We start from the raw sequence: 15,837 nt of genomic DNA on the forward strand, positions 1-15,837 counted from the left end.
AACACTTGTCCTCCTACCTCTTCCTTTTCAGCCATCCAGGAACCCAAATAGTCCTTCCAAGTGAAGCACTATTCACTTGCACTTCTTACAATCTGGTGAACTGTACTGGGTATTCACAATTTGGTCTCCTCTACATTGGAGAAAGCAAATGCAAATTGATTTAAGATTTTTGCAGTCCTTGTGGGTGATTCAGAGTTTCCTGCCTGTAATTTTAATTCTCCATCCCACTCTGACATATTTGTGGCCTTCTGTGCTGTTAAAATGATACCCAACACAACCTTAGGTAGAAGCAGGAGTTGACTCCTCATACCCCCCCCCCCCCCCCCCTTTCACAAACAAGGATGAATCCGGCCCCATACTTTGGTAAGAGATGCTCTGAAACCCAGCAGACTGTCTTCAGTGCGTGAGATGACTGGGCACTGCTAGCCTCAACCAGTGAAGAGTAGGCGGTTGCAGACCTACCAAGGAGGAGGCTTGGAAAGACCACAGGCCTTGGACAACCTGAAAGGAGTCACTGGCCAGCTATACTAGAGAAATGATTAGCCATTAAATACATCAATGAAGCTTGTTTTTTTTCCTTTTATTCTTTGTTCAACAGATGGGAACAAGGAAATTAGATTAAGGGGAGATATGATTATAACACACTGTATGTTTGCTATCTATAAAATGAAGCAGCTTGATGTTAGTCTATTAACTGAAACATTATTGAACAAGGTTTGAGATTAACAAAGTTCACTAGACCCATTTCAGGGATGGTGAGTTTAATGTATGAGGAAAGATTGAGTTCAGAATGAGAGGAAATTGCATTGAAATGTACAAAATTCTTGAAGTGCTTGAGTGGTGCAAGTTGAGAGAGAAATAAATGGTGATCTGAATAAGGAAAAGATTAGCAAGGACAAATGTAGGTCCTGGTTAGACACAAAATGGAGAATTTGTATTGGGGAAAAGGGGATGGCCAAAAAAAAGGCACAAAAAACACTTAGAAATACCAGAGAACTAATGATCCAGCACAAGCAAGAAGGTAAAAGAAATTAAGATTAGAAAACAGATACTTAAAAAAAATTCCAAAAACCTGATGATCAATGTCCCAGATTTTTAAAAGGGATGACTGTGCAGATAATGTATACTCCAATTATCACTTTCCAGTATCTGCTACCCTCCAATCTGCTAAAACGTTGGAAAGGTTTTTAGAAAACAGAGAAGAGTGAGAATTACTGATCTGCTAGCTTCACAGCAACTGGGAAAGTGCTGAAATCAATAAGAAAGAATGAGATCTCAAGATACTTAGAAAATAATAACATGATTGAGCAGAATCAACATAGATTTATGAAGGGCATATCATATTTTTCTAATCTATTGGAGTTCTTTGAGAATATATCTACTAGAGGAAATGAGACGGAACTAGTTAATATGGATAGTTGGATTTTCAAGAACTTTCAATAGAAGTGAACATACACACATTTGAATTAGGAATAAGAGTATACTGCTTGGTCCCTTAAGCTCAATACTTAATAAGATCATGGTTGATCTGATTGTATCCTCGGATAACTGTTCACCCTCTAGGTTTTCAAATATCTATGTCTGCCTTAAAAATATCTGAAGCCTCTGCTTCCACTGGCCTTTGAGGAAGAGAGTTCCAAAGACTCATAACCCCTTATTTTTAAAAAAGTGACCACTAGTTCTGGATTTTCCCACAAGAAGAAACATCCTCTATATGTCCACATGTCTGGACCCCTCAGGATCTGTTTTAATCAAACCTTTCTCCAAATTCCATCAGATACAAGCTTCGTTTATCCAACTTTCTTTAAGACAACTTACCCATTCCAGGTATCAATCTAAAAACCTTCTCAGAACTTCTTTCAATGCATTAATGTCTTTAAATAAGGAAGCCATTATTCTGCACAGTACTTTGGATGTGGTCTCACTAATGCCCTTAATAATTGAAGTATAACATCCCTACTTTTGTATTCAAATCCCTTAGCAATAAATGATAGCATTCTGTTAAGCTATACTAATTACTTGCTGTACCGCACACTAGCCTTTTGTGAATCATGCACTCGGATACCCAGATCCTTCTGCATCTCAGAGTAACATAATCTCTCACCAGTTAGATAATACTTTTTAATTTTTTGTGTCAAGATGGAATATTTCACATTTTCCCATGTTATACTCCATTTGCCATTTCAGCCTCCTTATGTTTGCCTAGCCCCAAGTCATCACTACAGGAGTTCCTCAGGGTGATGTCTGAAACTAACCAGCTAGACCTTTCTTCATTCAGAACTCTGACAACCACAATCATCTTCCTCATGTGAGCTATGGGTTCAACCACTGGAGTGTTTTCCTATTGATATGTATGGAATTCAGGCTTTTGCCACATTTGATTAAAAGGTGCCTTGATGTCAAAGGCAGTCACCCTCACCTCCCCTCCCCTCTGGAGTTCAGATGTTTGAACTAAGGCTGTGATGGAGTCTGGAGCTGCATGAGTCCTGGCATAAACAAAGCTAGCTATAGGTGAAAAGGTTATTAGTGAATAGCTTTGCAGCAGTATCCTCACTGCTGATGATTGAGAGTAGACTTGTTGACCAGCAACTAATTGGATTGGATTTATGTGAACAGGACACACCTGGGCAATCTTCCACATTGCCCAGTAGATGCCAGTATTGTAACTGTACTGGAACAGCTTGGCTAGAGGCAGAGCTATTTTTGGAGCATAGGCCTTCACTACTAATGCTGGGATGTTGTCTGATCCCATTGCCTTTGCTCTATCCAGTGTTTTCAGCAGTTTCTTGAGGGAGTGCAATGAAGATTCACCAGACTGGTTTCATAGATGGCAGGTCCAGCATTTGAGGGCAATTGAGTAGGCTAAGGCACTATTCATTAGAGTTTAGAAGAATGAGAAGTGATCTCATCCAAACATACAAAATTCTTAGTTGGCTCCGCAGAATAGATATTGGAAGGATGTTGCCCCTTGCTTACGAATTTAGAACTTTGGGTTACGATCTTTAAGAAAGGGTAGCCCGTTTAAGACTGAAATGAGGAGAAATTTGTCATTTTCTCAGGGTGGTGAAATTTTGGACTCCTCTGCCCCAGGTGAGGTACAGTCATTGCTTTCATTAATCAATAGATTTTAAAGGAATTACGGATTATGAGGTTACAACAGGAAAATAGCTGAGGTAGGAGAGCTGCAATAATCTTGTTGCATGAAGGGGCCGAACAGCGTAGACCTGCTCCTGCTTCTCCTTAAGCAACACAAGGTGGACCTCCCAGTTCCTCCTCTGCATCACCTCCCCTCCCCGCCCTCGCAGCACGTGATAAGTACGCGTCACACTGAAAGAAGAGGACGTCACAATCCTCCGGAGGGCAACCGTTTGATTGACGGCTGTGACACGCAATCAGAAACCGGAACGTGAAGGCTCCCTCGGAAAAAGGAACGGGCGGCGCCTCGGACCGACCAATCAGGTGGAGGGATTTGCTTGCGGCGCTCGGCTGGCAGTTGAGGCGATGGCCAGTTTTCCGTACGATCCGGTGAGTCGGTGAGGGAGGGAGTGGGCGCGTTAATGTGGCGGGGAAAGGCGGCCAGTGGCCGGCACCCACGAGTCGGAGCTCCTCCACCGCTCCAGAGCCACGTTCGGAGTGAGAGAGGCGACGTGTGGGTCGATGGAGTTTGCTGGAAGTTGGGGGTGCGGACACGCCTGTCGTGGCTGCGGCCGCGGGATGAGGCTGCGGGGCAGGAGGGGGTCGGGAACGGGGCAGCCGGCAAACGGAGAGGCCCCCTGCCAGGCCCTGCCTACTGCATCTTCTGGTTCACTCTATGTGTGGGGCTGGGACTGGCCTTGGGACGTGTTCCTGAACTATCCACAAACCCCGAGAAAGGTTCTTCCTCCCACAGATGCTGCTCGACCCGCTGAGTTCCTCCAGTTATTGTAGCAGTAACAGAGTTGGCTAAGAACGGTGATTCTCAGGGAAAAAATTCATTGTTTCCTGGGGTCTTACCTGGAGTCATTGAGTAGATGGGGCCCATATTGTAAGTTCCACACATGGGAATTTAGTCCATGTAAGCCCCAGGTTGGCACACCTTAGTTAAGATTCCCTCATAGCTCTGGGGCCATGAATTGTGTAGGCCTGGTATTTAAAAGTGTAGTGAATCTCATGCAAGTTAATGCAATGCAGGAGGCCTTGCTTTGTTTCATAACTTAGGCTTTAAAAAGTTGATATGGGAATTTTATTTATCTTTTTGGTGTACTTGCATTGTGTTTAAATATTTTGAATCTGATATTCACTTACGATGCCTAGATCCATGTTGGGGTTTAGTAGCAGAACATATCATAGCAGTGGAGACACAAGAGATTGCAGATGCTGGAGCAACAAACAACCTGCTGGAAGAACTCAGGGTCAAGCAGCATCTGTGGGAGGAAAGGGATTCTGTTCTTCCCACAGATGCTGCTTGACATGCCGACTTCCTCCAGTAGATTGTATATTGTAGCGGTAACAGAGTTCTGTCTACTGTATCTAACTACAGCTACGGAGTGTAGCCGTAAATGGTGATTCTCGGGGGAAAAATCGTTTCTTGGGGTCTTACATGGAGATATTGAGTAGAATTTGGAAGAATGAGAATTGATCTCATTGCATTATACAAAATTCATATGGTTTGACAGGTTCTAAGTGGGGATGGTGTTTCTGGTTGGGGTGTCTAGAATCTTGGATCACAGTCAGAAAATAATTGGTTGGTCATTCAGCACTAAGATCAGACGAAATTTCTTTCACCTAGTGAGTATTTTGAATGCTCATTCTAAGAGGGTTGAGGATGTTCAATTGCTCTGTATGTTGAAAGCAATGGTTAAAGATCCTTCGATATTAAAGGAATCAAGGGATGTAGGGTACATAAGGAAAGTGATGCTTCAGTAAAATATCAGCCATGATGAGTGGAGGAGCTGGGTTGATGGCCTGCTATTTGTTGTGTTCTTATTGTCAAGTTAAGCCACAGAAGGCACATTATGGTGGAATTAGAACCTCTAGTTTAAACATTTCCTCCAGGCTACATAACACAGAGAAATAAGCCTGCATGTCATCATCTACAAGTCAAAAAATAATACAAAGGTTTGAAGACTTCCTTGCACACAGATCTAGTCCACCAGAAGGCACACAAGGTAATAATCAGTTCTTCACAATCATGACATGCAGCAAAAATAACTGAGGGTTAACTTGTTTGCTTTCTCTGATTCTTCCCACTGTTCAGTTGGAGGAGATGGGAATAACCTGTTAGATAAACATTAGCCAGGAAGTGTTATACGTATTTTGTGTACAGTCTGGGAAATAGTTTATGATTGAACAGGCTCTTAGAACCAAGGGTAATGTTTACTTACTGTACATGCTGTGTGAACTTCCTACTGCAGGAATTTGATTTTTTTCCGGTATGGTTAAGTTAAATTCATGACATTCATTGGCTATTTACTTTTTGGAAAGATTGTGTATGAATTGTCTGGAAATTGAAAACTACCATGGAGTCCAGAGCTCTGTCATATTGGTCTGTACTCTGCAATTCATATCAATGTTACTTTATCACCATAAGGAAAAGATGGTGCTGACTGAATCCAGAAAACCTGTGACTACATTTAGATATACCCCTGTTGTTCCACTTGCATGAATTCTAGTCCAGCTATCTTGACATCAAACATCCTGTCCTCCACACCATCTGCTCCTGATCCCATTCAACCTAATGGCTCCAGCATTTGCTCAAGTGTCAGTAATCCTGTTTTAATAAATGCAATATGAAAATAACCAAAATGGATTTTTAAAATATCCTGCAAAATTATGGAGTTTTCATATTACCAAATGAATCAAAAAATACATAATGAGTATAAATTTCTGGGAAGAGAAAACAAATGTTTGACTTTTCATTACTGTTACCAAAATCATGATATTTCATCTCGGTCCCTCCTGCCCCCACTTTGGTAATGATGACAAGAAGCCATAAATTTTGTTGTTTTCTTTTCCCAAGCACTTGTACTCTGAGCTTAGAAAATAGTTTGAAATATTTGAGAAATGCATTTCCTACCAACAAAAAAGATTGGAATCATTTGGTAACACTGAAGCTCTATAACTTTGCATTATGAACAATTTAAAACACATATTTTGGCTAATTTCAGATTGCACTTAATACAATTGTTGGCGCTGTTGTTCACATTACTTGGGATTTCCCCAATGTACTGCGTGCCTTTAACATTTAGTTTAAAAAATTTTAGTAATTGATTTCATGGTGAATGAAATGTTGGTTGGCATCTTTAGCTCTTTCTCAGTGAATTGTGTTAACATTAATATCTATTCATTTATTAGCTTTTTTGTTTTGACTTTTATCCTTGCAGAATTACCATGGGTCATCAGGGCCTGCACCAGGAGCTCCACCAGGCAGCTACTTTTCAAGGCCGCACCAACCTGGAGGTCAGTATGGTCCCCTTTCTGGGGGCCAGTTTGGTGGACCACCACCAGGCAGTCCTTACGGAGGCCCACAACCAAGTGCACCTTATGGAACATCCGCGGCAGGTGGACAATATGGAAACCAAGCACCGGGAGCACCATATGGAGCCCCAACGCCTGGAGGGCGCTATGGAGCTCCTGGACAGGGAGGCCAATATGGACCTTCAGCCCCAGGTGCCCCCTATGGAAGTCCAGCACCAGGTGGTCCATATGGAGGACAGGCATATGGAATTCCACAGCAAGGGGCATATGGATCTGGTGCTCCTTCAGCTGGTAACTATCTTACTGTTGAAATAAATTGAAATATTTTTAGAGCCTAATGAGGTCAGATGTGGTTGCACATGTCAGTGAGTAGAAGAGTTAGATCAGCTTTTCTCTTCAATGTATGTACCCATGTTATCTTTTTTGGAGCTGAATGTGTGAGATGTGAAACAATTCGGTTTCCAAACTATGAAACCAGAAGGGTAATAGGTTTTGGTGCAACTTGTAAGGCAAGCACATAATCCATTTTTTTTCTTGGAACCATCCCAGGCTGATTGAAGGCAGGACTCCTTTGTTCTGATAGGTGGACTTGGATGTCCAACACTTTTGTATCTACAAGTGTATGAACATTGGAACTTGAGAAGAAGACATCTTAGTTACCATTGTCACTAATTAAGAATCATTGGCAAGTACTGTAACTTGATCCCATGAACGCTCCTTTTATTTCTTTGTGTTCACATAATACCAACACTTCGCAAAGTCTGCATGTCATTTAGCATCCAGGGAAGTCTGTAAAAGGACACCCAAACCTGCTTTAGAAACCTTATTTTTTTAAGGTTATTTTGCCTGGATCGTATGCAGGTCTTTATTAAAATTAACTTTATCATGAGGCTGTTATCAGCCCTTGGGTTTGATGGTATCACACTCCGGAATGCCTCAAACATAGTGAAATGGAATGACAGTGCAGTGCCCCAGTGTTTTGTTTGATTTTCTAGTGCACTCTGAAATTGCTGACTTCATTAAATTAAATTGTTCTATGCATTCCAAAACGTTTTTCCCTTCAGTAAAATTACTGGGGCAGTCTAGAAATGAGGTGATCCAAAATATGGATCTCCTCCAAGGAGCTACTTCATAAATTATTATTTTAAATAAAAAAACAAAAATATTTTCATCCAAAATATGATATCCCCTTTGCCTTGTAATTTAGTTAACCTTTTTGTAAAATAGCAAGATTTTCCTACAAAGTTGCATACATTATTGGATGAGATTTAATTATCAGATTTTGATTGGGCTTTAATTTGCCTTTTGCCTATGTTTTGACAAAAATGAGACATTTGAATATTTCAGGTTTGCATGAAAGGCACGTAAGTGAAAATGACTGAAGTTGCACATTTGTTCCATCTGGTAAAAACTTAGTCTGTAAATTTTTAGTTAATATTTTTACTATTTTGAAGTTTATAATAATTTTGTACCTCTATGTATAGGTGTTTTAAATGAGAGAACTTTCAGTTATGTGGAAAGTAATGCTTCCATCTAACTTTTTGTTCATTACCAGTACTTTTTTGTGTAACCATTACTTGTAACACACTAAAAGTTGGAAGTGGTTTTGCTTTTGCCTGTTACCAATTAATATAACAATGCTGTTCAACTTGCTGTTGTGCAGGTGGTGCCCCTGCAGGCATTGATCCAGAAGCCTACTCCTGGTTCCAGTCAGTAGATGCAGATCGTAGTGGTTATATAACACTGAAGGAACTCAAGCAAGCACTTGTCAACAGCAACTGGTCAACGTTTAATGATGACACCTGCTACATGTTGCTGAGTAAGTTTGGAACCCTGTATGTTGTTTTCTGTGGATGGGGCCTGAGGCCCAGTCACTAGGTTTGGGCCACCCTGCCTTGTGGGTCAGCCAAGGCTGCAAGACCTAGAGATTGGTTGGACCTACGGAGCTGCAAAAGGCAAGTGGGGCCGTGACAATAGCATGGGTAGTGAGCATGAAGGAAGGTTGGGGCTGTTGAAGCTGGATTCAGTACTTCCAGCTTCCCCACCCCATTGATTTGCTTTCAGTTATCTGTTTAACTGATTTCCAGTGGTTTTTTTTCTCTTCCCTTCAGTTATGACTTGTACAGCACAGATCATTTCATAGTTAAACTGTTCAAAGAGAAATTTAGTTTGGAAACGAACACCCTTTCTTGTAGCTTGTGCCATGTTGCTGCAATCTGATGCAGACATGCATAATAATAGCTTGGAAAGCCTTGCCTACAATCATGGTTTAGAAAGGCTGGATCACTCAGTGGAAAAGCTCCTTTTAGTATTATTCCACGTTAAGTGAAATAAGACTGCAAACTTTATCTGGGAACTCCTGTTCCAAATCCATGTCCTCTCAGTCCTTGATCCACTCTCTAGATATTTTGAAGCAAATTTCAAGTTAGGATTAAACAATGCATGAGCCACATCAGATATTTTTGTATTTCATTTTAGATGCTTGGCGGTGTCTATGTAAAGGGCAGAGCACAGTGGAGTGTGTCTGTGCTAATGGCACATAATTAAAATCAGTTATGTAAGAGCATCTACCTGTTTGAAATGCCCTCCACAAAATAATCACCCAGCAAAAGAAACTTATTCAGAAGTGACAAAAGAATTGAAACCTTGAGGCTTATTTGGGGAAATAGACTACATAGAATATTTTTGCCAAATCCTCACAAACTAAAGAACTGTTCATTAATTAATGTTAATTTTCATGTTTTTAAGTCATCAGAGAATTGAAAATCACTTGTTAATCCTATCTGTTTGCTTGTATGACAAAATCTAGGAGCAGGGAACAATCACAGACATGAGATTTTGCAGATGCTGGAATCTGGAGCAATGCACACAAAATGCTGGAGGAACTCGGCAGGTCAGGCAGCATCTATGGAGGGAAATAAACAGTCGACATTTTGGGTTGAGACCCTTCATCAGGACTGGAAAGGAAGAGGGCAGAAGCCAGAATAAAAAGTTGGGAGGGGCACAAGCTGGCAGGTGATAAATGAGTCCAGGTGAGAGGGGGAATGTAGGTAGGTAGGTGGGTGGGGGGGTGAAAGGGAATGATGTGAGAAGCTGGGAGGTGATGGGTTGAAGAGTCAAAGGGCTAGAGAAGAAGGACTTTGATAGGAGAGAACAGACCATGGAATGAAAGGAAGGAGGTTGGGAACCAGAGGGAGGTGATGGGCAAGTCGTGAGGGTGGGGAAGGGGAAAGAGAAGGGGTGAGGGGGCCACAGGAATGAGGGAAAACAAAGTTGGGGGGGGGGGATGTGGAGAAATTAAAAAAAAGAGGAGGGGTTACTGGAAGTTAGAGAAATTGATGTTGATGCCGTCAGGTTGGAGACTCCCAAGGCAGAATACGAGGTGTTGCTCCTCCAACCTGCGTTTGGCCTCAAAGTGGCAGTAGAGGAGGCTGTGGATAGGCATGCCAGTGTGGGATTGGGAAGTGGAATTGAAGTGGTTGGCCACTGGGAGATCATGGCTGTTGTGGTGGACGCACCTTCACTCCGTCTGCTGCAACAACCAGGATCTCCCAGTAGCCAACCACTTCAATTCTACACCCCATTCCCACACTGACGTGTCTATCCACGGCCTCCCGTACTGCCACTTTGATGGAGCAGCACTTCATATTCCTCCTTGGGAGTCTCCAACCTGACGGCATCAACATCAATTTCTCTAACTTCTGGTAACCCCTCTCCTCTGACTTCCCCCACCCCCCCCCCCCTTTGTTTTCCCTCATTCCTGTGGCTCCCTCACCCCTTCTCTTTCATCTCCCCCACCCTCACAACCTGCCATCACCTCCCTCTGGTTCCCAACCTCCTTCCCTTTATTCCATGGTCTGTCCTCTTGTATTGGATTCTTTCTTCTCTAGCCCTTTGCCTCTTCCACCTATCACCTCTTAGTTTCTCACATCATTCCATTTCATCCCACCTACCTTCTGCCTCTCACCTGGACTCACCTACCACCTGCCTGCGTGTGCTCCTCCCTCTCCCTCACCATTTTATTCTGGCTTCTGCCCTCTTCCTTTCCAGTCCTGATGAAGGGTCTCAACCCAAAATGTCAACTGTTTATTTCCCTCCATAGATGCTGCCTGACCTGCTGAGTTCCTCCATCATTTTGTGTGTATTGCAGGGAACAATCAAATGACTTTTATTTAGTGACTTAAAGTTGTAATTCACAGTGCAAAATCAACATCTGGTGTTTTATTTCATTGTGCCAAATCCTGATCACTACTGAAAGGATAAGTTTCTTTTTAAAAGAATACTCTGGTTATATCTCTTTTGTAGTAAGGGTTGAGAGGGAAGGTAACTGACCTATAATTAGGCTGTTCGCACACTAGCAGTCAGGCATAGTCCCCAGCCCAAAATGACTTTTTTTTCCTCAGGTTCAATGATTTGGTGTGCCTGTCACAAATAATTTAAGGCATTTTGACCCTTTATTCCTCCAGATATGTTTGATCGAAGCAAAATTGGTAAGATAGATTTGTACGGCTTTTCAGCATTGTGGAGGTTTCTTCAACAGTGGCGTACCATGTTCCAGCAGTTTGATCGGGATCGATCTGGAACCATAAACCCCCAGGAGCTGCAACAAGGTGAGCCAAAGGAGCTGTTCATGTTTGCTTCCTGTTCACCTCACAGTAAATTCATCTCCCTGGGAAGAGTAACCTTTGCTCTGAATGCTACTGAGCAAAGTGAACTGGGGCAGTGGGGGGGAAGGGGGGGGCTGATAGCTGATTTCAAGAAGTGGGATTGATTCATTTTATCTTGCAGGTGAGAATTGGAATCTGTGTTGTATTGAATGCCTTTTAATGATGTAGTAATAACTCCGGGTTGGTGAATGTCAGAAATAGTCCTCCTGGTTAATAAAGATCAGTTTGGCTTGGGTGAAGACACTTTGCATTGCCTGAACACATTTCCAGGCTGGTCCAGTTCTGTGGTTCAGTCATTTAGATGAGCTGTTAAATGATGTCTGCTTGTTCATTTGGAGATAAAAGATCCCTTGGCAGAATCTGAATGACAGGAAGTTTTCAGTAATCCTGGTGTTCCTTCCTCAACTCTCATCGCCAGAATAAAGTATCTATTGGATCTTGCTGTAAATTGGCTTCATACAATCCACAGTGATTGTAGCCCAGAAGCTTTTCTTTAGGATGTCCTTTGGATTTGATAAGATTCAAGTTTTTTTTAATAGTTGATCATTAGTGCTAGATGGAAAAATTATGCAAACTATTGTACTTTTTACAATTGCGATCTTAAAAGGTTTTAATAATTTGAACATAATTTAATAATTTGTGTGATTCTGTTGGAATTAGATATTTTTGTCCTACTTGTTCTTAATCTTGTTTATGTAAATGTTTATATATCATGTACTTTGTAACAGTATACTGAAATTATTTTTCATTTCATTCTTGGGTTGTGCTTTGTTTTGTAGCTCTCTCTCAGATGGGTTACAATTTAAGCCCACAGTTTATCCAGTTCCTTACATCCCGGTATGCACAAAAACCAGCTCGATCCACCATTCAGTTGGACAGTTTCATCCAGATTTGTACCCAATTGCAGAGCACAACTGATGCCTTCAAAGAGAAAGACACCAACCATTCTGGAAATGTCCGCATCAGCTATGAGGACTTCCTTACCCTTGCTGTATCGCGCATGCTATGATTTGTTGTAATGAACAAAATGCAAGAGGAATTAAGAGAGTTAAGATTAAGTTCCTTTCTTCTACTATGGTCAGCTAAATGGATTAAATATAGAAGTGTAAAAATATTGTAATGCAAACAAAAAGGCAACAAAGTGGCTGACAGGTCTGCACTCTCTTGAACAACCAGTTATGGACCAATGTACCAAAGTTGTACTTCCAAAACATTGAAATTATAATGATATATGTTGTAAAATAATGCACTTGCATATTACAGAAACCTTCTGCTTGGAATCTATTAAAATGTACATGCTAATTTTAATTGTTCCATACATTAAGATAGTTTGAAATGAAACCTGATCCAGCTGTAACACTGACCTGGGTAAAGTGATTTCATAAATTGTTTTCCAAACTTGAGGCCTGTGGTTTGGAATGGATGTAATTCCAGCAAATCTTGTTTATACATTTGTATAGAATAATGTGTAATAGATTATACTTTCTGTGTAATGATCTTTTATTATTTTGCCTCCCAACAATTAAAGGAATTTCATTCAAGTTATGGTTTGATTTATTTTGAGGAAACTGATTAATGAGAAGATAAGAGCATTAATAGAAGAGTGTGGTACCCCTAGATATTTTTAAAGGTTCCATTAGATTTAATGCATACACCAAAATACTGATCTACAATGTTAAGTATTAAACAGGTATTGAGGGAAGTTGATAAAAGCTTCAAATGACTTACAAAGAAAATTATTAACTTTTTGTCATATTTATTTCATGAATGGAGAGGTTTTCCAGAAACTGATGTTTTAAATTTAGTTATTTGACATTTTAAATTCAAAGCATTTGCTTCAGATTAAACAGCATCTATGAAAGAATAAAACTTGCATTTAATTCTGGTCACCCCATTACAGGAAGGATGTGGAAGCTTTGGAAAACATACAGAAGAGGTGTACCAGGATGCTGCCTCAATTAGAGGGCATGTGCTATAAGAAGAGATTGGACAAACTTGCATGGTTTTTTCTGGAGTAGCGGAGGCTGAGGGGAGAAGTGTTATAAGATTATGAAAGGCATAGGTAAAGTAGACAGCTGGTATCTTTTTCCCAGGTTTGAAATGTCTGAAACTAGAGGGCACACATTTAAGGTGAGAGAGGGTAAGTTCAAAGAAGATGTGCAGGGCAAATTTTTTTTTACACAGAGTGGTGGGTGCCTGGAATGCTCTGCCAGGGGTGGTAGTGTGGGAAATACAATAGAGGTGTTTAAGAGGCTCTTAGATAGGCACATGAATGTGCAGAAAATGGAGGGATATGGACATTGTGTAGGCAGGAGGGATTAGTTTAGTTAGGTGTTCATGAGTCACATGCCATAGGTCCAATTCTATGCGAGCAGAATCTTTTTAATGGGAAATGGGCATAATATTTGGAAAGTTGTCAGGATCAGTGAATTATTTTACCACCAGAGGGCAGCCTAACCTAGCAAATGTCAGTCCATTGACTAAAACTATTGGAGGTTGAACCTGTTAATTGGATTTCACCCACTTTTGGTGCAGCACTGGTGCCCCATCAGGTCCCCCTCAAAAACAATCAAGAATTCAATCAAACACAATTTGGAAATAACATTGGGGTGTTTTACAGGAGTTTTAAATCACTATCTGCCCGATGCAAAGAGTGCAGATGTTGGAATCTGGAACAAAACAAAAAACGCTGGAAGAACTCAGCTAGTTTTCTTCTCCCTATGATCTGCACAATTGTTGATGGGACTGAAACCATTGCTGACATTTTCTTTCCTGTTCTGTTGATAGAAAGGTCCAGGTTATGAATGGGAGCCACTGTTGGCACAGGAGTGCAGTCAGTGGCTGCCTGCACTGGTGGGGAACTGGCATCGCTGGAAATGCCACACATGAGATGCCTCAGTAAAACCAAAAATCTGAAGTAGTTCCTCTGAATAGAGAGCCTCAGGGACCTCTGCTGCAAACAAAATAATTGAGAGATGGAGCATAGATTTGTTGCTGCTGCCTGGAATAATGCAATGGCCAGGAAACAGAGATGATGTCACCTTGATCTCCATGGAGAGAGCAGCCCAGGCACATGAACATGGCTAGAGATCTTTTCCTGCACAAAACCCAAACATGTAAATGCACTGTGCGTCATACAGATCCAGAGAGGCTGTGCTGTCTCAGAAGACAACTGAACATGTTGGTTATGAGGAGAGACTGGAGAAGTTGGACTTGTTTTTCTTGGATCAGAGGAAGCTGAGGGGAAAACTGTTTGGGGTGTACAAAATTATGAGGGGCATAGATCTGGTAGATAGTAAAAAACCTCTCCCCATGGCTAAGAGATCTAAGACCAGAGGGCATATGTTTAAGGTGAGGAATAAGAAGTTTAGAGGGGATCTGGGAAAGTTTTTTTCACCCAGAGGGTGGTTGCAATCTGGAACTGGGTGTGGTGGAGGCAGATACTTTTACAACCTGTAAGAAGATCAGCACTTGAATCACCAAGGTATTGTAGTCTACAAACTAAGTGCTGATAAATGGGATCAGTGTAGATGGCTACTTGATGGTCGGCATAGACACGATGGACTGAAGAGCCCATTTCTGTTCTGTATGAGTCTATGACTTGGCAGGAGTAGACTCTTTACAAGTCTTTGCCTCCCACCTGAATCCTCTGATGCTCTCTGAGTGGCCTGCCATGGCTATCCCATAGACTCCAGAAATGGAGGCCTGCCAACGGTGTCACCATTATGCACTCATTGATTGAGTAGCTCAGAAATGCTAGAACAAACATACTGTTATGTGTAGCATACTCTATGGAATTCGGAAAATGCGTAAGGAGCTGGCAGTCAGTTCTGAAGCTGTCTAATTGAACCATCTAATATCAGCAAAGTGTCACTTTAAGTACCAAGAAAGATAAGGACTTAGTGCTCCTAACTGACTCTGGTCCACAACAGTAACAGGGTGTAGCTTTGAATCCAATTCTAACAGAAATGTGTGTTCATGAATAATGACTGACTGCAGGTAAAATTCAAGGTGTTAACCTGGTTTGTAGTCCAAGTTTGCAATTGATGCACTGCATCCAGAAATAATCTTTAGCACGTTTACTTAGCGCTCAAAGAACCAACATCACATGATCCAATTTCTAAGCTGCTGTGTGGGACTAAATGTGTGCAAGCATCAGTGCACTTTCTGTCTCTGACTTTTGAAGCCAGGGTACAACACATTGACATTGATACTGTATATGAATCCCAGGCAATGACGATGGACCTGAAAGAAATGTGCAGAAAATTGTTTAAGGCCAATGACCTTCATATCTGAATTTCTGATATTCATTAACAAAGGAAGTTCTGGCATCATTGTGTCCTCATGACTCAAAATGACCATCAACATATCACCTTTAACCACATACACAGTAGAAACACCAGCAGTTCCATGCATTTGTCATTTATGCATTTTCATGACCTCCAGATAAGTAAAAGAGACGTAGCCAATGTTACCTTGGGATGTAATCAGGAATTATTCCATTTATTCACACATGGAAAAGAGCCATGTGTGAACTGCTGCTAAAAATATCAAGACTGTTATGAGCTTCTGCTCAGGATTGGCAAGTATTAATTGTAACTATAGCAACTGCTAATCAGTAATTACTCTCTACTGCTCCACACATGAAATGTTGCCACTCTATAAAATAATACATTATTGTCAAATGGTTACACTGGTGATTCCTTTCACTGTT

At 41.3% G+C, this 15,837-nt stretch overlaps 2 protein-coding genes across 2 annotated transcripts in view; one reads left to right on the forward strand and one right to left on the reverse strand.

Moving 5' to 3' along the window:
• Positions 1–15,837, reverse strand: part of LOC127581581 (CD276 antigen-like) — a 39,067-nt gene that overhangs the window by 7,613 nt on the left and 15,617 nt on the right. The window lies entirely within an intron of this gene.
• Positions 3,413–12,658, forward strand: pef1 (penta-EF-hand domain containing 1). The gene is made up of 5 exons (XM_052036059.1): positions 3,413–3,525; positions 6,363–6,747; positions 8,120–8,275; positions 10,923–11,066; positions 11,903–12,658. The coding sequence occupies exons 1-5, from the start codon at positions 3,502–3,504 to the stop codon at positions 12,130–12,132; spliced, it is 939 nt and encodes a 312-aa protein (XP_051892019.1). The 5' UTR covers positions 3,413–3,501; the 3' UTR covers positions 12,133–12,658.

Source organism: Pristis pectinata, chromosome 22 (assembly GCF_009764475.1).
Source record: "Pristis pectinata isolate sPriPec2 chromosome 22, sPriPec2.1.pri, whole genome shotgun sequence".
Lineage (NCBI taxonomy): Eukaryota > Metazoa > Chordata > Chondrichthyes > Rhinopristiformes > Pristidae > Pristis > Pristis pectinata.